General features: G+C 39.8%; 1 protein-coding gene across 5 annotated transcripts in view; it reads left to right on the top strand.

The window, feature by feature from the left end:
• Positions 1 to 3227: 3227 nt before the first annotated feature.
• The window catches only part of CEP295 (centrosomal protein 295), a 46141-nt gene continuing 25414 nt past the window's right edge, over positions 3228 to 23954 (top strand). For 2 of the 5 annotated variants that reach the window (XM_075050096.1, XM_075050099.1), the window contains exons 1-11: positions 3228 to 3365; positions 5136 to 5269; positions 6432 to 6632; positions 7835 to 7959; positions 8840 to 8933; positions 15583 to 15696; positions 17132 to 17272; positions 18375 to 18558; positions 20204 to 20395; positions 21353 to 21577; positions 22842 to 22948. In XM_075050096.1, coding sequence (XP_074906197.1) covers positions 5162 to 5269; positions 6432 to 6632; positions 7835 to 7959; positions 8840 to 8933; positions 15583 to 15696; positions 17132 to 17272; positions 18375 to 18558; positions 20204 to 20395; positions 21353 to 21577; positions 22842 to 22948 — 1491 coding nt within the window. In that variant the 5' untranslated portion in view covers positions 3228 to 3365; positions 5136 to 5161. Of the gene's footprint in view, positions 3366 to 5135; positions 5270 to 6431; positions 6633 to 7834; positions 7960 to 8839; positions 8934 to 15582; positions 15697 to 17097; positions 17273 to 18374; positions 18559 to 20203; positions 20396 to 21352; positions 21578 to 22841; positions 22949 to 23954 lie in introns of those variants that run through there. The other 3 variants (XM_075050097.1, XM_075050102.1, XM_075050098.1) reach the window with 3 other exon arrangements.

Raw genomic sequence — 23954 nt, 5'->3', positions numbered from 1 at the left:
AAACCACATCCTGTTAGTTCCTGGCGGTCATGATAATTAGATGTCTGGTGTCAGGTGCTAAAAGAGATAAAACAGCATGGGAGAAGTAATCACAGATCAAAACAAAATGAACCACAGGGAAACATTTAAGACCATATGATAACGTGGTATGTGACATTGAAGAATACTGAATGCAGAGAAAGGCCAATTCAAACTGAGAGAAGTTCTCATTTCATTCCGATACTTCAGTAATCAGCAAGGAGACAAGAAACAGAAAACTGCATTACTGTCTAATGAGGTGCTAGAGGATGTGGGGCGGGGGGGGTAGTGTCTGAATATGACACTTTCTTTACAGCTCTTCCTTCAGTGGTTTTCAAGTAGAATACTTAATTCTTGCAGGGTGCCAAGTCCTGCACAAGGGTCAGCTGTCAGGTGATTGCACTGTTCCATTACTGGATCTCAGAAAACCTATAAAACCAGTGTTTCCCTGCTGAAGATGCAGAAAAGCCTGCCAAGTCATCCTTCCCTTGTGAAAGACATGAATGGCCGGTTAAGAATTTTTAATGAAGAAAGGAGCAAGTGCTCCTGTGTGGCAGTAAGAGGTATAGGTTGCATACACCGGTCTACTCGAGCTGCCTATGAGACAGGGAATCTGTTCTCTCGGGGCACACAAAGGCAACTCCAGTCTCGTAATCTTATATCCAGACTAAATCATCCCACAGAGCACACACCAAGGCAAGGTGCCTGTGCCAACATCTCTTGCAGTGGTTCATCTGCTGATGGCATAAACAACCTCTGTGATTGATAGGGAAGTATGGACAGTCCCACTCTCAAAAGCCATTTTCTGGGACAGTAGAAGGCCTATACTGTGATTTGAGCTCCTGACCGTGCACTGCAGGCCACCTCAGCAGTGGACTTCAGTCATACAACCCCTCTTCAACTTCAAACACATGAAACAAAAATGATTTCTTTTAAATCTGTTTTCATGTAGATTCACACTGTAAGACATTTTTTATGTACGGAAAGTATTCTGTTCCTGAAAAGAAATTCAGATTTTCTCCCAGCTATCTTGGGAATTTGTAGATAAGTCCTCCAAGTATTATTCTTTTCCCCCAGGAGAAATGTGACCAGTAATTGAAGCACAGGGGAGCCTTTGTCTCCAGCTTTATATATGCCTGGCTAGATGCACTGATACTGCTGCATCACTATTCACCTTTTATATAAGGAACACCATCTACTTCACAATGGGAAAGAATTAATGCAGGCCTGTAATACTGTAATTCAAACAGGTGTAGTAAAAAGTAGAATATATTACAGTATTAAAATGACTGTTTGCTAAATCCCTGTTTTTCAGTATATGTATGTAAATTAAGTGGTAGCAGAAATAATTCTGCAATATATTGACTAGAAAACACCCTTGAAACAAAATTCTTACCCAGCACATGTGGGTTTCATAATATCCCTTTTTTTCCAGTAGTATAACTGAGGAGCAGATATTTGACCCCTTTCACATTTTATAAGTAGAGGATTCTAAAATCTATAGTCTCAATTACTTTCTTAATGGACTGTCTTCAATTTTTTTTTTACCTGTTAACCTGCAGGATAAAGCTATTTAGAAGAGATGTTATTGTGGAGAGCGCTGCCATAATGAAAATGCTGAAGGACAAAAAAATCCAATAAGGAGACTAGGAAATGCATTTGGAAGCACACTGCTCACATTTAATTTATTCAATATGCATACTGTGAAACATCTGGGTGTCTTTAATATACAATCAGGTATTAACTTGGTACCAGCTATTACAGTCAGCAGTTTGCAGCAAGTTGCAAGCACTTGACAGAAAGCAAATTATCTCCCTAACTGATCCCATAGCACAGAAGTCTGTGGACAAGAAGGCAGTTTAGCCATAAAATGCAGAAGGCAGGGAAGAAACCACGTTCAACTGCTGTTACCTCTTCTTTCTGTGCTCATAGTTTTTGTTTTGCAATCCTGTACTTTTTTTAGTGTATTTCCTGTGTGGCTATGCATCTGCATGCACCAAACCGCTAAGTTTTACCAAGTAATCTCAGCCCTCCTGGTTTCAGTCCTGTAGGGCACAATACGGTGGGTTACTATGACAGTTAGCTCCTAGTACAAAATTGTTTTTTCCTTTTTCTAGAAGAAACTGCCATTGAAAGTAGCTATGTTTTGCACTCACATTTCAGCGCAAGACAACCAATTATCTCCTTTGTGCCCCATCGGTTATAAGTCACAAGCAGTTCTTCCATTTTTGCAGCAGCAGCTCAGACCCTGGGAACATACTCAACGCAGAGAAACAATCTAACACAGCCTCTGTCACTTCATCCCTATGTGCAGCAGAATTGTTTCTCTCGAAATGAATAACAAGCTTTTGCTCAGTTTTATGTTCCTCATAAATCAAGGGTATCAGATGACTCTGCTTTCAAATCCCAACTGCTGCAGCTCTCGCACATATGATAAATGTTCCCTTTTAGAAATTAAACTAACACATGAGGATGAAAGCAAAGAAGCAAACAAGTATTGCATCAGGCTTACAAGGAGCAGACATTAGTTAAAAAAGAGGTTTACAAAAGATCAGCACTAGTTATGAGGTCGAGGTAGCAGCACAGACCTCTCACTGCAGAAGCGACTTGCCCAGCCGCATGCAAGCCCGGGAGACAGGCAGAGCAGCACCGCAAGTCCAGGGGCACTGACAGTGCCTGAATTTACTCCTTCTACTCATACAGCGCATCCACAAAGAGTGTTGAGCGAGAAGGTTACACAGAGGTAAAACCAGTGAGGTAAAACTAGCAGTGCTGAGTTTTCTTCTGCTCCCCCACCATTTCTAGTTTAGCCCATACCCCTCCCACACGAGCTTTAGTACTCAGAAACCCTGGCAGAGGCCTGCTGATGTAGCGCTGTGAGAAAATCGCGGTCATAAGCCCTAACCCCATTTAAATCAGGCCTGGGGACAGGACTGACTAGGAGGGGACAGGACCTGAGGGAGAGGGAGTGAAGCGCCTCCCCTGCCCCCACCGCCCCTTTTATAGTCGCCGCGTTCGGCCTCACCGGCCAGTCACAGCTTTCCTCAGTTCCCATTGGTCACCAGGAGGCAGGGGCGGGGCTCAGTCGTAGCGGGAGGCGGGGGAAGGGTGGCGCGGTGGCGCATGCGCGCTGCGGTGCGCCCGGAGCGGTGGGAGGGGTGGCGGCGAGCGGCCGGGGAGCGCTCCGCATGCGCAGAGGGCGAGTCCCGCCGCGGCCCTTCGTTTCCCGCTGCGCCCGCAGCCATTGGCCGCTCGGGGTGAGCGTTGGCGGTGACGCGGCGGGAGGCGGCAGCCGTTGCTGGCGTCGGCGGCCCGGAGGGCCAAGCGGGCGGCGGGAGAAGCGGCGGGTAGGTGTGGGGCAGCTCCGCCGTGGGGTCGCTCCCCTCCCTCCCCTCCCCGGGCGTCCTTTCCTTTCTCTTCCCTCCGCGTTCTCCCTCCTCAGCTCGGGCTGGTCGAGCTGTAGCGGCCGACCACCCCGGTGGCGGCTCCCGCTGACTGACGGGGAGAGGCCCGAGCGGGCCCGGGGCCTCCTGGGCAGAGCCCGCTGGCGGAGGGGCTCTCCCTGGGGGCCGGCCTGCGCTCCTGCCTGCTCCGTCCTCCTCTCTGCCCCCGGGCAAGGCGCGCCCGGGGCCACCCGCCTCGGGGCTGAGCCCCCGGCCGGCGCGCCGCGCTCGTCCCTGCCTTCTGACTCCGGTGGTTCTCTTCCCGGCTCTGGAGAAGCGCTTGTTGGTGGCTGTGCCGGGCAGGGTAGTAAGAGGCGTTAACGTGGCTTACGGGAACCTCTGTGGCGCAGCGGTCCCGGGGGAGGCTGGCTTCGTTTTAAGTGTCGTGTGTTCACTGACTGCTTTGTGCTGCGACTGAATCTGTGCAAATGTTGACCGCTTTACTGTGGCGTTTGCGTTATCTGCTTTGGCTCTTAAATTCTTTAAGTATTAGATCTAGGCTTTGTATTGTTCATCCTCTAACACTTTCCTTTCTTCGGAGGCGGGGAATGTAGTCATTTGCTCCCTAATTATGTGTATTGATAAACTTATGTTTTGTACCTCGTCATCTAACTAAGGGAAGGCTAGCAGGAACCGTGATACTCTGTCCCTGCTTATCCTGTAATGAACTTGGGATTCATTGGCTTAATAACCCTGTACCAAAAGTATCTCATGGATCGTTATTTTGTTTTTACACCTCACCTGATTTCTTTAGAGGTTTTTTTTTTATTTATTTATGATACTGAAAAGAAATTTTTCCAGGTGTGACATGTTCTTTAAATTACTGCTACGTGGATTTTTCACTAGTAATAAGGTTTTGATTTTTAGAACTAAACAGTGGCTTTTGAAAATCTTTGTTGGTTTGTTTTGAGTATTTTCAAGGATATAAATACTTAAAGATCAAGTAGAGATTTGGGAGGCGGGGGGGCGGTTTTGGACTGGGCTGCATATCAGGCTGAAAAAGTCTTTTTTTTTGCTGTGCAGGTGAAAGTTATAATTGTGAGGAAAACAGGAAGCTATCTGTAGAACCAGCAGATCCTGGTTCCACAGTAAGATCTAAAGGGAAACATCACTTGAAATGGCTGCTTAAGAAAACTTGGATAAAAAATTGTCAACAAGCAACTTTAGCATTCTAGTAAAATGCTTGGCATGCAGACTGTTGTTGGAGTTTCGCAGTCTTCCAGGCAGAAAACCTTGGGCTGCAGTCAGAAATGTTAACAAACTCAGTATCTTCTATCTTATAGCTGTTACGATACTATTTCAGTACAAATCGCCTAACTGAGCAGTCTGCTTTACTGTGTGGTGTGGTGTTCAGTAGTTTTTTTGTCCTCCCAGGAGTGGAATGGTATTTGCTACTCACTTTGCAGATGTGCAGGTCTCCTCCACAGTGTAGAATGTGAATGTAATACTGTTGCAGAGTTTGCTACATAGTATAATAGTTCAAAAGCCATAGATTTTGTGACTGTGACAAAGACAGTGCCAATGTTGTTGAGTACAATTGGAACAGACAACAGTTGTAGATCGTGCTCCTAGATACCATGCAAGATTTGTAAGATTATGGTATTATCTGGTTTTTATAGCTGGTTTACCTATGTCTTTTATGCACAATTTCTGGTTTTCATGTTGTTCTCATAGAAGTTGATCATTCAGCGTTTCCAAAGATGAAGAGGAAAGTTGCAAAAGTAGGGAAATTGAGGCTTAGTCCTAATGAAGAAACCATGCTTCTGAAAGAAGAATATGAAAGAAGAAGAAAACTGAGGCTACAGCAAGTATGCCTGTATTTCTGCATGTTGTGTATTTCATTTAATGATGTAACAAATAATTTAGGAAAATTAACTGAAAAATTTATTTAATGTAAACTAAATTCCAGGGTCATAATATTGTGTATTATGTTTCTATTTAGTTTGTGAATTATTTTCCTTTTCTCATGTTTACTTACTACTAAATGCATATTTTGCTTGTGATACCTTCTCTGTTTGTCAGATTCAATTTGACATCTGTTCCAGAATCTCTTCTTCCCTGCCAGCTTCCCAGTATCTATCATTTTTATTTGGCTGTGAACATGCAGTTGTCTCTTTTCTGGTGTTGTGTCACTAGTGTAAGGATTCATACCTATTACAGTGTTTCAGATGTTTTCACAGTGATCACACAGAAGAAATAAGACATCTACTGCTAATACAAAGCTTCACAGCTTTCCAGTGGACAAACAGAATTACTACAAAATGTCATAGTTCTAAATGCTTTAAGTACTGCTCCTTTCAGAATGTCTGAGCAGAGTACATTTTTCAGAAAATGTCTGTTGATCATCTCATCTTTCTTCCATTTCTGTTCTGCTGTCCTGCTGTTAGACCACAGGATTATTTCTCCATTTCTCTCTTCTTAGCCTTCCTCTGCTTTGTCCTACACAAGCTGTTCATGTCTCAACCATCTTTAGAAAAAATTCAAGACATTTACCATGTACTAATCTTTCACCCCTTTGGGGCTTTTTTCTTGATATGTTTTCCTCTTTAGTGAAGAGAATTTTACTGACAAAGTGAAAAACAGAAACTTAGTAAGCAGACTTTAATTTATCAGTATAGTTGCTGATTTTCTTTAAACCGTGTTGCATTGTAATAGGAGTCTTTAATAAGTTATTGTGTTGTGGTTTTGGAGGGAAGGATATTCCAAGCAGTTTTTTTGCATTTTGTTTATCAGTTGTATGTTAACCTTGGACTTTAACTGAAACATTTAACTAAGATTAAATTTATTATTTAATGTATTAATTTTGGTAAAAGGTAATAGCAACTTTGAAGTATATTCTGGATAGATGTTAATAGAATAGTAGATGAGATGGAAAGCTGAAAGGAGGGTAGACTATGTTGTGGAAAGACTTGCTGCAAAAAATACTGTTTTTTTTAAGTTGCTGACAAAACATAAATGCTATTTCTACAGGTTAGAGAGCAACAGAAGTATATCGCCTTGCAGATAAGACAGAAAGTAAAGCAGAAGAGAGAACAACAACTACATCAGTTAGAGGAGGCACTGAGAGCTGAATGGCAGAAAGCACAGGATCAAAAGATGAAAGCCTTAGAAAAACTGTATTTATCAAGCTTAAGAGCGATTGGTGAGGGTCACCGACAAGCCAAGGAGAATGTAAGTGAAACAGCTTAATATTATTGTCAGAGAAATTCTTGATGTTCTAGAAATACCAAGATTGCTGTTTGGTTTTTTATATTCTTGATCTTGCAGTCCTAATATGTAAAACGACAGTTTTTAAGAATGGAAGCTTCTTAGAGCAGGTATCTTTCCACAAGATAAGGCGAGGATTAAATGGTCTTACAGGCCCATCTGCTAAGGCTTTTGCTATGCAAACTCTTAAAGTTATTTTGTTTATGTTAGATTGTAAATGTATAGGATAGTGTATGTTTTTATGTGACTAAATTTCACATGGTAAATCATTGTCTCAAGTATGCCAGTAATAGTAACTTTTTTTCTTTACCATGTAACAGTATCTTTTCTATGGTTAAGAAAATACTTAACATTTTTTTTCCTTCAGTGCTCAAGTGACGTGGAGAGGCTTGATAATGGCTTCAGAGGCCTTTGCCTAGACTGCAAACTGGTGTCAGTTCTTAATTCTGCACCTATAAACTATTTTCACTTTCTTCAAAATTGTGTAACTTGTGTAGGCTCTCTTTGAGAGATCATTGAGGTTGTTCGGTAGAAACTTTCCATAGATTTTACTCTGAACCAGGTTTATAGAATTCAGTGGTGCCACAGACTTCTTGCGTGAATTTTGCAGACTAGCTTACTTCTTGAATGGGTCGGGCTTTTTAACCCAAGTAAAATAGCATTATACTTTTCCATATTTCAGTGTCTCTAAATCAATTTCTTCGTAAAGTTCTTTCCAGTGCTAGGATGGATGAGTTTGTGGAAAACTGTGGTACCAATGCCATAGGAACACAAAATCATAAAGAAGTGTTTCTGTTGATACACAATCATTGTAATTAGTGACTGAAAGGTAGTAACATGCTTTCTCTGTACAGTTTAGTCAGCGTTTGCTAAAATGTGTAAGTATATTTGTATTACCCTCTTTATCAAAGAGATGCAGAGAGAAGCTAAGTTTTCCACATAGATATTTGGTTACATTGGCTGAGGAATGTGGCAAATTTGCTGCCGTTGGTGGTAGAGAAGAAGACAATAAAGAAGATGGCATTGAGTATTTTTACTCTAATACAGTAGAAAGTAATTTTGAGCTTGTGATTCGTACCAGCAGTACTTAATTTGAAATATCACACTGATAGTACAAGAAGTGAGTAAAATCCTGTATTAAGTGCTTGCAATATTTTATTGCTAAGGAACCTGACTTAGAAGCTCTGGCAAAGCAAGCAGAGGAAAGGAAACAAAGAGCAGAGAAGAGACATAGGAAAGCCCTGAAAGAACAGAAGTACCAAAAGGAAAAATTACTTCATGAGCAAGCCCGGTATGCAATAGTTACCTAGTTTTCTTAAGCATAGAATGCATTTTACAGTGTCACAAGGTGAAAGGCAAAAATCTTGATGCTTCTTGCTTGGAGCTTTTTTAACCTTGAAATTTTATGGGTTAGAGAATTAATGCTTGTGGACAAAGTTTGTGGGTTTTGATAAGAACTGTACTTTTAAAACCAAGACAAAAATGTCAAGTATAGAAGCTGGCCTTACAGACTCTGAATGAGTGGGGGGCCTTTCATCTGTATATTGCTATTTTCAGTCTAGATTGTTGGCTGACAGCTATTCAGTGACATATGAAATGAAATGTTCTCAGGCCAGTTCCTGATGGAGAGTTACCCACTTGAAAAAAGGACCTATTGCATTTGTTACGGTCTTCCTTCTTAGCAGTGGGGTTTTTTGAGCAGATTGAACCAAACTTGAGCTGGCATGAAAAATGAGCTGTGTACTCTTGAGCATAGTTGTGCTTGAGTAGAGCTGAGATCTATTGATTAAATACTTAGTTTTGTCCACACTTGAGCAATTAAAATATGTTGAAGTGATGCAGTGCTTTCTGAAAACCTAAGTGAAAAGCAGGGATTTTGCTTTGTTCTTAGAAGCTTGTCAGTATTAACATTTTTGCATTACTTCAATAAATTAATTTTCCAGTGCTGTCTTCCAGCATAAGTTCTGTTGACTTTTCAGGTGCTTGCCCATCCCCATCTCCCAAGCATTCAATTCGGGTGCATCTGAATCTGTTTGGTTTTAGGTTTGCCTTTTATTTTGCACAGTGCTGTCATTGTTGCTTGAATAGTTTTTTCCTTCTCTCTTCTCTTTTGTGTGTGGTCATTTGGGTTTTTTTGTGTGTGTGTGTGTTTTTTTGTTTTTTCCCCCAAGACGAACAAATGCACGTAAACATGCTCTGGAAGTGGAAAGACAAAGAGCAGCCAAAGTTGCAAGCCTGCCACCTCCTCCGCCACGTCCGCTTGAGGTATGTATCCGTGATGTGATAGTGATCACAATTTACATATAATTTAATGATTTATTTATTGGCCTGACTTCTCACAACAGGATATCCAAAATTGTTATTTGCATATTATAAGAAGAGCAGTTCAGCAAAAATCAAGAAAATTAATGAATTGTATATTAGCAGACTTCTTACTACTAAGCTTTGGTATTTATTTATTTCTGATCTCTCGTTACATGTGGATTTTATTTCTTGTCATCTAAGATTTTTGTGATTAATGTGTCTTTTAAACTTTATCATGTTCTCATTTTCATTTAATAGCCACAGTGATATTAACTCTACAATTTTTCTCAGCATGTACACACCACCTCAACCTTCTGTCATAATGATGCAGCAGTAGCATTTTGTTTAGTTTGTGTCCTGGTTTCAGCTGGGCTAGAGTTAACTGTCTTCCTAGTAGCTGGTACAGTGCTATGTTTTGAGTTCAGTATGTGAAGAATGTTGATAACACTGATGTTTTCAGTTGTTGCTCAGTAGTGTTTAGATTAAAGTCAAGGATTTTTCAGCTTCTTATGCCCAGCCAGCGAGAAGGCTGGAGGGGCACAAGAAGTTGGCACAGGACACAGCCAGGGCACCTGACCCAAACTGACCAACGGTGTATTCCATACCATGTGACGTCCCATCTAGTTTAGGAACTGGGAAGTGGGGGGCGGGGAATCACCGCTCGGGGACTGGCTGGGTGTCGGTCGGTGGGTGGTGAGCAATTGCCCTGCGCATCATTTGTACATTCCAATCCTTTTATTGCTACTGTTGTCATTTTATTAGTGTTATCGTTATTAGTTTCTTCTTTTCTGTTCTATTAAACCGTTCTTATCTCAACCCACGAGTTTTACTTCTTTTTCCCGATTTTCTCCCCCATCCCACTGGATGGGGCGGGAGTGAGTGAGCGGCTGCATGGTGCTTAGTTGCTGGCTGGGGTTAAACCACGACATTCTGTAGTAAAGATAGTTCCACCTTTTTAGCTGTGGGGTTTTTGTTGTTTTTTTTTCTCTAATTTCTTTACTTCTTGTAGGGAGTACTAAATGTAGGGTAAGCTGTTTAATTTTGATAGGAAACCAGTACCTAAGGCTACTGGGGAGGCAAGTAGATAAAAATCATATTTTTACGTTTATCCTGTACCCTTTTGAGGGGGTGACTTTTTACATCCTTCACGCTGCTTTGATTTCAGAGAGATTCTGCATAGGTATAGAAGTTACTGTAGGATTGCAGATCTGAACTGCAGGAAGAACATTATGTGCATTTTTACTTTGGAGTTACCTTTTAGTAAATTTAATTTAATGGAACTTCATTAATGTGGAGTTTAAGTTGCCTTATGTGTTGTTGTGCCTTTTCAGACCATCAGGTTCAGGGATATTCAGACACTGACAAGAAAAGAAAGGATTAAGGTATACTTCTCAGAGCCAGTGAAGTTATCAAAGCTTTTCCCAGCTACATCCAGCATGTTATGTACAGGTTAGTGTGTTGGATGGTAGAGGTTTGGTACTGATGTATCTGGAAAAACTGAGTAAGGTTTGACCCTCACAGTTTTCAGAATGATTAGAAAAAGGAGTGCCTATATACTTTCGTTTGTATCCCTTAGTACATTCTTCTCTGTAGCTCTCCTTGCTGGCTGCCTGAGGGTTTTCTTATTGTGGAAGTTGGATATGAGTGAGGATTAAAGCAAGTGTTGTAAGGGAGTGGTAAAGTTTGGGGTTATTTCTGGTGAAGTATATGCAATATTGGAATTTAGAATAGGTGGAATAAAGTCCTCTATGGTACAGTTCAGGTAAATTCAAACACTCTTTCATGCTGCTGTTCTCTTCTGCCTTGTTTCATGTGACATGTTTCTGGTGTATCTGTTATAGAGCAGATGAAGGCTGTATCAGTTAAAACTTTGATTCTTCATTTCCTGGTTTTCAGATGCTTGTGTTGCTCAGTTTGGCATTGTTGGAAAAGCATGAGACACTGCAGCATTGCTTTCTAGAAACTTTTGCAGTTTAGGATGTGTTATGTTGCTTTCTATTAAAAAAACAAAGTTTCTAATAGGTAACCCAAAGTCAGCTGCAGTTAGCATGCATATTTGTAGATGATATGACAGCTAAAATGACACAGTAACTATATAATAGTTTTCATCTAACAACCTCAGTAATGCATCTCTCTTTCCATTTTACAAATGCAGAATTTCCTTCTTATTCTTTAGTCTTTTTTCACCAGGGCAAGCAAGAAGACTTTGTTCAGGTTTCCCGAGGTTCTGGTACAATTACATTTGCGATTGTATTGGATGACAGGTCTGGGTCAGTACCGTGTTTAAGTATTGCAGAAACATAACTTCCTTTCCTGAAATTCTACAGTTTATTGCATTTCCACCCATGAACAAATGTCCTTTACTCACCTTTTCAGCAAACATGATTTTAGCAGAGTTTGCAAGCATCTGGATTTTCTACAATACATGGGGTTTGTTTCTTTTAAGAAGTTCATGCTCTGATAATGCCAAATTGAATCAACAGTTCTGCAGGCGTGCTGGATTTTTGTTGAGGAAAAAGATTGCATTGTTTAAATATAGCACAGCATGTCAGTTTGATCCATGTAAAGACTAGCTGACTTCAAGCCTGTTTCCTAGTTTTCATATCTGTATGGATTTTAATCCTTTTGTCATAGGCCTATGTTGCTGGGAGGGCACAGGGTGAAGAATAAAGTTATTTTCTTGGAAAAGTAACTGGGTGCCTTATACTGCATGGGGTAAATGCTAAGTAATTGAAATATCAGAGATGATTAGAGCTGTGGCTTATTCCTAGTTCTGTATAGAGGGAGAAAATAAAAGATGTTAACTGTCAGTTTCTGGGGCTTTGTCTTGCAAATGCATTACTCAAAAGGCACTGAATTTGAATTGCTTAACTTTTACTCCAAATCCTGTGAATTGCAGAAAATTACAAGGTCATCTGCATAAGCATGCTTATTTTCTTGAATCAATTTACATAAAGAGCTTATTAAACATAACTATAATCATAATCTGATGCTCTGTTGCAATAACAATTGAATAAAATTTCATAAAATGGAGGATTCATTGCAGGATTACTTAGGAGTATCTTCAGAAAATGTTTCTTATTCTATTACTGTTACTTTATCCAGTTACAAAATAAGTGGTTTTACTCTAGAGATACTATCATAATCAAGTTTAATTCTCAGAAGGATAGCTTTTAGGAATTGAGGCCTTATTTAGTTAGACCAATTGTTAAGTTACTTGATTGAAGTTAAACCATAAACATATTTTATTGACAAGTGTCACACAGTTCTTGTGAACTTAATTTTTTTTAATATAATCTATCAGATTTTTATGTAATGGAAATACAACCTAAAAATCATAGAATCATGGAATGGTTTGGGTTGGAAGGGACCTTAAAGATCATCTAGTTCCAACCCCGCTGCCATGGGCAGGGACACCTTCCACTAGACCAGGTTGCTCACAGCCCCATCCAACCTGGCCTTGAACACTGCCAGGGATGGGGCAGCCACAGCCTCTCTGGGCAACCTGTTCCAGTGCCTCACCACCCTCACAGTAAAGAACTTCTTCCTTACATCTAATCTAAATCTACCCTCTTTCAGTTTAAAGCCATTGCCCATTGTCCTACCACTACGTGCCCTTGTAAAAAGTCCCTCTCTGGCCTTCTTGTAGGCCTCCTTCAGGTACTGGAAGGCTGCTATAAGTTCTCTCCAGATCCTTCTCTTCTCCAGGCTGGACAACCCCAACTGCCTCAGCCTGTGCCTAAGTGTAGTTTCCTGGACCATCTGCTCCATGATCTTGGCAGGCACAGAGGTGAGACTGACTGGCCTGTAGTTCCCTGGGTCTTCCTTTTTTCCCTTTTTAAAAACAAAGGTTATGTTTCCTCTTTTCCAGTCAGTGGGAACTTCCCTAGATGGCCAGGACTTCTCAAATGTAATGGATAGTGACTTAGCCACTTCATCTGCCAGTTCCCTCAGGACCCGCAGATTCATCTCATCAGGTCCCATGGACTTGTGCACCTTCAGGTTCCTTAGATGGTCTTGAACCTGATCTTCTCCTATAGTGGGTGGTTCTTCATTCTCCTAGTCCCTGCCTTTGTTTTCTGTGACTTGGGCACTGTGGCTGGAGCACTGGCCAGTGAAGACGGAGGCAAAAAAGTCAAGTACCTCAAGCCTTCTCCATGTCCTTGGTAACCAGGTCTCCTGTTTCCTTCCAGAGAGGGTCCACAATTTCGCTAGTCTTCCTTTTATCACCGATGTACCTATAGAAGCTTTTCTTGTTGCCCTTGACGTCCCTGGCCAGATTTAATTCTGTCAGGGCTTTAGCTTTCCTAACCTCATCCCTGGCTGCTTGGACAATTTCTCTGTATTCCTCCCAGGCTACCTGTCCTTGCTTCCACCCTCTGTAGGCTTCCTTTTTGTGTTTGAGTTTGTCCAGGAGCTCCTTGTTCATTCATGCAGGCCTCCTGACTTCTTATTTCTTGGGATGCATTGCTCCTGAGCTTGGAGGAGGTGATCCTTGAGTACTAAATAGCTTTCTTGGGCTCTTCTTCCCTCCGGAGCTTTATCCCATGGCACTCTACCAAGCAGATCCCTGAAGAGGCCAAAGTCTGCGCTCCTCAAGTCCAGCGTGGCAAGCTTGCTGTGCGCCCTCCTTGCTGCCCGAAGGATTTTGAACTCCACTGTTTCATGGTCACTGCAGCCAAGGCTGCCATTGAGCTTCACATTCCCCACCAGCCCACCCTTGTTGGTGAGAACAAGGTCCAGCGTAGCACCTCTCCTTGTTGGCTCCTCCATCACTTGGAGAAGGGAGTTATCATCAACAAATCTATCAGGAACCTCTTGGATTGCTTATGTCCAGCTGGGTTACTGTATTGTTACTATATGTTACTCTGCTCTTCTTGAGTATTCATAATATTTTTAGAGTTGGGGTTTTTTTGGTTTTGGGGTTTTTTTTGTTCATTTCATGATACATTGCTGCTCCAGTTTTGCCAGATTTTAGTATAGAATTAGTTACTTTGGTGGGGAGGGGGGAAGGAGGGAGAGTTACAAACCTCTTGGTGGAAGTACAGATGAATTATTAGCTACAGTGGTTCCACCATGAGGTTTAATAATGTTACAAGTATTTCTTTTTTTTTCAACCTAAATTGCTTTTTAACATTAATTGGAAAATTGCAGCCTCTCATATCTTCACAGCTTTTGAAGAAAATTCTGGAGATTTGATTGGTTAATTGTAATTATTAATTACTGATTTGTTAGGTTTACATTTTTTTAAATAATACCGAAGACTGAGGTTTAATTATACATTCTGAAGGTAACACAGTATAGGTCAAGCAGTCAGTATTCTGACTAATGAGGTTTAGGCATGGGACTTGTCTGTTTTCAGAGCTATAATCAGTATCACAAGTGTTTTGGTTAATGTTGATCTGTTACAATTACTATGATTTATGATTAAGAAAGTTAGCAATTTTTAAACAGCTTTATGTACAAATAAAAGTGAAATTCTTCATCGCGTGCTTTTATTTGTACATTATGGGTTTTTTCCTGTTAGAATAACATGCATTTGCTTAAGAACCATAAAATAAGTTACTGAATTTCTGTTGGTAAGGCTAAAACTAGTTGCACATCATAGGATTTTAATTTAAAGACTTCACTTTCTACATTCATTATAAAATAGCAAGAGATAATCAATACTGAAATTTTGTATGCCTCATCTTACATAGAGGTAAGTTTAAGATATTCCTGAGGCTTAATGCTACTCCTTGTGTATGTGCCTTTGTTTACAGTCATGTTAGTTTTAAACCACTCAGGCTATGAAACTTGCTGTTGTAGTTAATGTGGATAAGAATCCTTTTTTAGGGGAAAGTCTGGGGAAGAGGAAGCTGAGAGAAAATTAATGGAGGAGATGTTAGAAGTACAAAGGCAGGTCCTACAGAATACTGAGTTACCTAACGTAGCTGCCCCACTGAGAACATCAGGCTGAGCCAAAGAAGAGGGAGGGCCTGGTCACTCAGAGTTCAAACTCTTTCAGAGAAGAGTTGAAATGTAGTGTACCCAAAACTTTTCAAAAAAACGAATACAAAAAAATAAATACTTTGTATTGTATAAATAGACACTTTTCACTGAAGTTATGGAAAATGCTCTGTTATCTGGTCAACTAATAAATTGGACATAATGGTTCTGAGTTTCGTAAAGAAAGTCTGTACTTGAGAAGTGTTATTTTGCTGTTAGGTATAATTCTGTTGTGGATCTGTGGCTGCCTTGCTTTGAGGTGACTGTGACAGCTGTTGTAAGTGGGATTTGTATTTCTGCATTAAATTCAAGTGCTTTTAAATTAAGGTAATGCTTTTGAAACATGTTGGCAGAGCTTTCTGAATGTTAATTTGTGTGGAGGAGTTTGCCTTAGGCTGTTAGATGCTCTCAGTTGTTAAGTCCTCTAGATCTGCCTTGTGCTGATGTGTTTTATTAATTATTAAACGTATGTGAAGTTTTAAACAATATTTTCAGGAGAGAATTTGGGGGCGTGGCTTTCTTTTAATAGTAATTTAAGTGTACAGATCACTTGTGTACTGTTTAGTTGCTTTGCTAGTGATACTGTTCTCTGATACACCTGTACTTGTACTTTCCGTCCTAGAATTTTGAAGTGAAAAAGACTCCTGCAGCGAAGCCCTATAGTGCTGACAACTTTTCTGTTACACGTTATCATATTTCTGAGCCTTACGTGGACAGAGAATTGGATGGAGAGCAGGTGATTAACTCCAAGTGTTTGTGATACATGCTTCCATGTATCTTTCTTTATATTGCATACAGTGTCTGAATATCAGCAATTCAGTTTTCTAGAACTTGTTTAAAAATATGAACTTGTATAAAGCAGCCATTACACAACTTACTAATTGGAATCTTAGATGGGGAAACTTGTAATGCCTGTTACATGCTCAGTCACTTGCGGGATCACCTCTTACAGTCCCACATGAATAGACCTCTGTAAGGAGGTGAGTTCACAAGACTGGTATAATGTTAGGACACCCAAATCTTCTGCTTTGTGGCTTAGTATAAATTAATAGTTGCAGTTGCCCTGCTTTTTTTCTCTTCTTCTCTCTTTAGCTATGTACTCCCACTGTTTACCTTGTATTTGTGTTCATCTGTTCATGCAGTCAGCAGTTTCAGCTTGCCAAAATGGCAGAAGTCTCATTTGGGAAAAAGAATGATGAATAGATTTTTGCCAAACGGGAAAGTTTACTCAAGTTTACAGTAGACTCAGACAAGGGCCAAAGTCAGATCAGAAGAAGGCGGGGACTGGAAAAGTGAGAGATGGAGCAAGAGCTTAGCTTTTAGGATGATTTTTGGATTAAGGTAATGCTATTGAGAAGTGAACCAAACAACAGTTTGGTTTATTGGTGATGTGAGACCACAATCTAAGTTCCTGTTCTGGATCAGCCTCTTTTAGACTAGAAAAGCTGTCTCAATAAATTTGGTTTTGTGAATTTTTTTTTCAGTGCATTCATGAAGTTTTCATTCATAAAGTTCTAGGTTTTCTTCACATTTGAAGGACTAGGGCTAAACAATAAGAGGAAATACTGTAGTTTGCTCAGCTTTGTCATGGAAAATTCCAAAATGTTAATCTTTGCAGCCTTGCTTATGTGCAGTGATTTCTTGGGGTTTTTTTAACTTATGTATTTTTTTAATTTTTATGTGTTAGTAAGATTTTTCATATTTAAAAATTGCAGATTGTTTCTGCTTTTCCAAATGAGAATGAAAACGCTTCTGTATTTAATTCTGCCCCCCCATTTAAAAAAACAAACATGAAGATAGAAGTAGTCAATCTGTAATATCGACTGTATTATTCATTTTACCTTTTATTGTAGGAGAAATAACCACTCTGCTGTAACAAATAAATCATACAAATGGTTGTCCCTAGTACAGCTTGAAACTAGAACACTTTGACACCTACGCTTATGGAATATGTAAATACGCGCTTTTTTTTTCCCCTCAAAGGTAAAAAAACTAGTTTGATCCTGCCTGCAACCAAGAATTTATAAACCTTCAAGGGTGTTCATATGGCATTGTATGTCTTTTTTTTTTTTAAAGTGCTTTTGCTGCAGAATTATTCATTTATTTATTGTTACATATGCTTTAAACTACCACAAAGAACTTCATGGACTAAACTATTGATTGACTGCCAGTCAGATGCTCGGTTAGCTGCTGAAGAAGAAGTGAAACGTTTGGAGGAGCTACACAGAGAGGCAGAGAGGGAGAGAAGAGAGCAGCTTGAAAAGGCACATCTCAGAGGAAGTCATGCCTTGAAGAAGGTGCATTTGGCTCAGGTAGGCAAAGTAGTTGTGCCTGATTTTAATGTCAAAATGACCAGTGTTAGGGAAGTTGTAGGTAGGTGATCAGTAAAGAAAGGAATTATAGTTACAGGAGGAAAACTGGTGGACTAAATGGAGTTTTCAGAATGTGTTTAAAAAGCACCAAACTCTGTTTGCTTATTTTGGCTATCTGGAAGGAGGGAGAATGAAAGAACATCCTTTAATTTTTATCTTTGTTTGACCAGCTGTTAACCAATCTGTAATAATCAAGCTAAAATTTTTAATAGGTGATGAGCTATACTTTTCCACACCAGCTTTAGTTGGGTTGATTATTCTGTGCTTCAGGGGAAAAAAATTAATTTATTATTAAGAAGGCAACAATATATTTTTTATTTTTGGAAAACTTTTCAAAGTTTTTACTTTAAGACTGCGGTTCTGTTAGTGTGTAAGTCTGGAAATACTGAAATTGTTTCCTTTAAGAAGTAAAAACTGAACTATTGAGAAATGTCTTTGTACCTAGAGGGATGCTCTGAACTTTGTTTTACTGTCTGTTACTTTCACAAGTATCTTTGGAGGCTACAAGTAGCAAAAGCTTCCTGTTTTTTAGTTGAGATATGATTGGCCCTGAATGAGTAACCTAACTAAAATGGGGAACTGTGGAAATATTACTGATGCTCCTTAAGTTAACAGGGAGAAAACCCAACCAAACTTCAAATAAAGCTTTTTTTTTAAAATAGTTTTCATATATAATGGTAGTGTGCCAAGAGTATTTAGTTCATGTCTGAAAAAGTAGCAAGTGCTGAAGTATATACTAATAAAAGTAACTTGCCAAAGGAAGTACTCATTTACCTTGTAAAACAGAAGATGTAATTCTGTTGAAGAAAGTTGGACTACAGGTATATAGTCTAATTCTTTATTTAACAATAGATCTTCTAGATAGTATTGATGACTCTTGGGTTTAAAGGTCAGATTTCTCCCTAGAATAAAATTTACTTTAAACATTAAGGATTAAAAAAACTCTATGGTAACCAAATTGAAGTTATTTTATCAGTCCTGACGTATGGCTGTCTGAATGTGAACACTAAATGATGATGTTATCCCTTCTTTATGTTTGAAGGACAGGGAAAGGCTACTGAAAGAACTTGAGCAAATGCAGAATGTGGATCGGATGCGTAGAAGACAGATTGTAGCGCAGATGCCACCTCAACTTTTTGTGCCTGCATACAAACGCAGGGAAATAAAAGAAGAATGGCAGAGAGAATTGGAGTTTGCATTTGAAGATATGTACAGTGAAGACAGGAGTAAGTAGTTTGTTGGAGGTTGCTGAATCTGATAGCCCAGTAGAGGAGAGGCTGCTGCAGCTGCCTTTTCCCAGTCCAGCCCCAGTAGCAAGGCTGCATGTGTATTCACAGTAGGCACGCACATGAACAGGCTTTTGGTACACACACACAGCTGGCCACACAGGCCAACACAGAAAACACAGCACTCGCATTAAATACAAACAGCGCAAATGGCCTCATCCTGTTCACTGCTCTGGCTGATCAGGATGGAGGCCTTTTAGCGGGATATACATCTGTATACACAGTATGGATCCCTCCAGCAGTTGGTCTTAGACACTCAATCTACCCAGTAATTCATCCTGGACCCTGTAGCCTTCTAGTTAACTCATGTCCACATAAGCACTGGTATGCTCAAATATGTGCTATGGATCACTTGGTAAGTCGCTTTAAACACTCACTCTGCCTAGCAGCTGGCCCTCGATCCTTAGTCTCCCCAGTTGCTGGCTCCTGGGCATATGAAACCCCAAGGCCTGCTGCTCCACTCCAGTTGTTGCTGCACAGAACTAGTTGGGTATGTGAACGTATGCACAGACATGCACATGCTATGGATCCCTGTGGTAACTGACCTTAAATACTTAGTCTATCCAGTAGCTGACCCTGGATCCTCTTGTCTCCGGTTGTCTCTGAGATGCACACACACGTGTCGGCAGGTTTCTTAGTTCACTGTGAGACCCCATGGTCTCCCCTGTAGCTGGCTTGGATGCTTGGATCTCCTGATCCCTCCTCTTGCCAGCTTGCAGATCCCCAGGCCTCCCCAGTATCCAGCCCAGTCTTAGGGCTGCTTGATACCTAGCTCCTAAGCCTCTTATCATTCTTGCTGGCTAGTCTGGCTTGCGATGTGCTAGCCACTGCATGCTGATACTCATACCCACATAATATGCACATGTATGCATACAAAATAGAGGGTTCCTCACCCAGGAAAACAGTTAGAAATGGAATTTAGTGAGAGGACAGGGCAGACTGTTGGGCATGGTGCATGGCCAGACAAGTGTACTGACTGGCCCCTTTTATCCCCTTACTCTTATATTTTTCCTCACACTAGCTCCTCTCCAGACTAACTTGATCCTTTCCTTTCCCTGCCTTTGGTTCCTCCCCTAAACATCTATAATTATACAATCCCAAGATGATCTTCCCATGTGTCCCACACCCCTTATAGGCAGTAACCCCATCAGTCGGTAAGGTGGTCATGGGAGAACTCCTGTTGACTAGTCTTATAGAATTTCACACCTGGACCATGTGATCAATCACTATCCTGTGACAGCCTGGTGAGCAGCCAGGTCAGGATGCATCTTTTCCCTGATGAAGTTACTGGGATCCTCCTGTGTGCTGCTTTTTGTGTAAAGATGAGCCTTTTATCACATAAACTTTTATTCTGAAAGACAGCATATTCTAGTGGAAAACCCTGTGGAATTTCTGAATTAATAGATGGCTAATGATCTAAACAATTCTGAAGCTTCTATTTTGGAAAGAAAAAATAGTTGGATTAAATCTGTTGTGAAACAAGCTATTGATATTCTTAGGGATTTCTATGCTGAGTGTGGTCTTGCAGTGTTGCTTGCTTTTTGTTCCAGTTGGTCATCTTATGTGGTTGTGTTCTTTTAATTAGAAATGAAAGGAGACCTGATTTTGCAGTTTGAGCCACAACCTTTGCCACCCCCTTCTGATAGATCTCAAGATAATGATCTTGATATCTCTTTGGAGCAAGAATCTGCTTGTAACACTCAACCAGAATCTGCTTGTGATACTCGTGAAGAATCGGGACAGATGATAGAAGAGGAGGTCCCCAATGAATCAGAAAGTAAAGCTTTTAAATTTAACATTTAACTTAAACTTTTGGGGTTTATAGTAGAGGTGTTTTAATATATCAAATAAATTAACCAGTATTAACTAAAATGTCTTAAGTACTTAAAATTCTGTGATGCCTGTGAAGTATTTCAGTATCAAGTGGTCTATGATGTTTATCGTGGATGATAATATGCTAATGATTATGAATATAAAAATGAAAATGTGACTTATTTTTCTAATATACTTCAGTTTATTAGTATAGTGAGAATAATTTTTAATTGTTATAAGAACTACACTGTTAGTAGCCATAATTATTCCTATATAATTAGTGTAAATTATGGGATGATGCTGGTATGTGAACTTAAATATTTTTCATTTTTGTGCTTTGAAATATTTCAAAGTTAACGCTTGACTTTGATACAAAGTCTACTTACAGTATGTCCTTTATGTTCAGGTTTGTGATCGAGTTGCTCCATATTACGAGTAAGCTGCAACAGTTGCATGTGTGTGTGTACTCCTTCACTTGTGGTGTGTACAGGATAATGTGATGTGAACAAGAAGTGTGTTAGTGAACTTGCTGCTTGGCCAAGCATTTCTGCCATATCCCTTTGCTGGCAGAATCTGTTTTTGGTCTGTGATGCATTGTGTTACCAGTGCTAATACAAAGGAGAGGGCAGGAACATACAAGCAGGCAGGGGCATAGTACTGCTTGTTTCTGCAACAGTACAGCCTAGGAGTAGTCTGACTGTGAAAAACTACAACTAGCTTAGCCCTCCTTTTATAGCATGCAGAGACAAATTACTGCTGCTTTCTTGCAGGTAAGAGAAAATATTGTTAAGCTTTTAAAACTTGGTAATATACCTGAGCTATTTGTCCAACTATATAAGCAATTAAAAAAAAGAGGTTTTTTGGTTTTATGATGTGAAGATATTTATTACCCAAAACTCTTAACAGTATATATTCTTTATAGATCATGAAGAAGCAAAAACTCACCAACCTCAGTCAAAACTTGCCTTAAAGAAATTGCTGAACAAGATTAGAAGCCAAAAAGAGGAGTGGACATCAAAAAGTGAGAAAGAGATTCAAAGTGAAATTGAGACTATTGAATCAGGCACAATTGCTAGCGAAGAGAGGCAATTATGTGATTTAGAACTTAACTATGAGCAACAGAAAAATACAGTATGTGAAGCCAAAGGTACGTAATTACATACTTGCATCAAAATTTGTTGTGTAGAAGCAAGAAGACTTGTAAGGGTGGACTGTAACAAAACTGTTTAATGGATTTTCAGTGGTGGTGTTTTGTCATGTTGCCAGAAAGTACAATTCTCCTGTCTTTTCCCACAGTGCTTTGTGGATTTGTTGAAACCACAAATAGGAGAGGTTTTTGCTCTTATGTCCAGTTTGCCCATTAGGATCTTGTGGAGAAAAGATGTCCAAAATACCTTTGTATCTTCTAAATCTCACCCAAATTGTTGTCACACTTAGTGTTGCCATGCTTTAATAGATGTTTGTCTCCAGGAGTAGAATTCCCAAGTGCAAAATTGGGCATTGAAGTTCTGTACCTGTTGGACTAGAAAAGCCAGATGCTTCAGAGGTTCACAGCTAGAAATGCACAAGACAAGCATGATCTGATGTCTCTTGAAGTCACGGAGGTTTTTTTTCTGCTTCTAGGCACCATTCTGAAAAGCCTCTTTGTAAAACTGGAATTTGTAGCTATTAGACGTTCCATTTTGTTTGGTAGCCAAATCATTTTGGGGTTACTTCCCATTTCTATCCTTCGTGCTCTTTTGGTCATGCTAGTGCTGAAGTTGGTGAACTTGTATGCTAGGTGGGATTTCTGAAGTATTAAAGTGATCAAGTTGTGGCGGGTTTTGGGTTTTTTTTTACTTTCATAGGTTGCTTGTTTTTTAAAATGAGATTAAGTGATTTTGTTCAATTGTGTACTTGGATACACCAGCATAATTCCTGGGGATTGAAGAATGTAGCATGAGTGAAAACATGCCTCTGGGGAAAATGTGCTGCTATTTGAAGCTAATAGTACAGGATGAAGACTTGCTTTTTGTGCAATAGCCAAATGTTAAATCATTTGCCTGGAGAGTGCCAGTTTTAGATCCTCTTTGTTCCGAGAGGTTAATGTATGGCTTTTTATTCCTCAGGCTGATCTTGCTATTAGGCTTCCGAGTGATCCGGGTAGAAGCAATCTTCAGTCCTGTTGGAGCTGGGCCATTACTGTATATTTAAGAAAGACGCATGATAAAGGGCCATTAAAGGCTTAAATAATATAAAAAACTGATTTTCCAGCTTACGGAGACAGGCAGAGTAGTGGGATGGGGATGGTAATCTTTTCAAGAGCAGCTTAGGCATTTTGTTTAGAGAGCTTGGGAAACTGTAAAGCAAGATGTGAAGAAGATCCAGGGCTCTTTCTGACTGCAATTACAGTTAAATAACGTACATTTTAGACTCTGTGAAAATGCTGGAAAATACAGTTGCAGCTGAAAATTCAGTTCTAATCCATCCTCAAGAACAAGCAGCTAAAATTAGAATGGAAAAGGAGAGACAAAAGTGGGTAAGTGTGTGTGTACTTATTCCTATCTCAGTTATGGCATAAAAAAAGTGATTTACAAAAGACTTGAAAATGCTTCAGGTTATCCAGCAGCTATAGACCCTTTTATGATACTTGTAACACTTAAACTTTTACTGTAACATTTTCTATACTTAGCCTCTGTGTCTTAACTTTTTAAAAATTACTAAACTCTAGCTGGAATTTAGAATGGAGTGGAAAACCTCAGTTTCTTAAAATCTAACAAGTGCTATAGGCAAGGGGTGCCATCCTATGATTAAATGAGAATCCCAATTGCAGATTAATACCTTTGCTTTAGGGAGGATGTAGTCAACAATATACAAGTCTGAAAACTTTACTGACTCTGTGTAATAACATAGGAAGGTCTGTGGGATTGTGCTTAGAGTGACAGGAAAAAGCTTACAAACCTTGAGTATTTCGGGGGGTTCTTTGGGGTTTTTTTGTTGGGTTTTTTTTTATTAACTAGGAAACAAATGCAGAAAGTCTTTTGTGTCTATGGGAATGCTAAATTTATTAAATTTAGAAAACAATAACTTTGTGTATTATTTCATTATATGTATTGCATACATTTCATTATATTTTCATTTTTTTTGTATCCTTAGACACCTACCAGCTATTATTGGTGGTTTATCAATTTAAAAAAAAAAAGTTGAAATTCGGTCTTAGTGCAGCCTTAAATTGTAGAGTTAAAGTTCAGAAATTCAGGAAACAAAAATTTGACAAGATGTTACGGGGGGGGGGGGGGGGGCGTGGGAGGGGGGATAAAAAGCAGCAGATACTCTGTGAAAGTGTGGTTACTTTCTTTAACGTTAATTTTCTTTTACTTTGCACCTGCCCAGGGCCGGGCATGTATTTATTGCTATGTCCACGTTAACTGTTCGCAGGTCTAGCTTTTTCTCGGGTTGCTCTTTCTGACATCCCCATTCAGACTGTCTCATTAAAGGCTGTTGTCCACTTCATCTTTGCCAGTACTTTGAAATTTTTCTTCACT

The sequence above is a fragment of the Buteo buteo genome, chromosome 18, assembly GCF_964188355.1.
Source record: "Buteo buteo chromosome 18, bButBut1.hap1.1, whole genome shotgun sequence".
Classification (NCBI taxonomy): Eukaryota; Metazoa; Chordata; class Aves; order Accipitriformes; family Accipitridae; genus Buteo; species Buteo buteo.
Note: the sequence above shows the minus strand (reverse complement) of the source record. Positions and strands in the feature narration are given on the sequence as shown.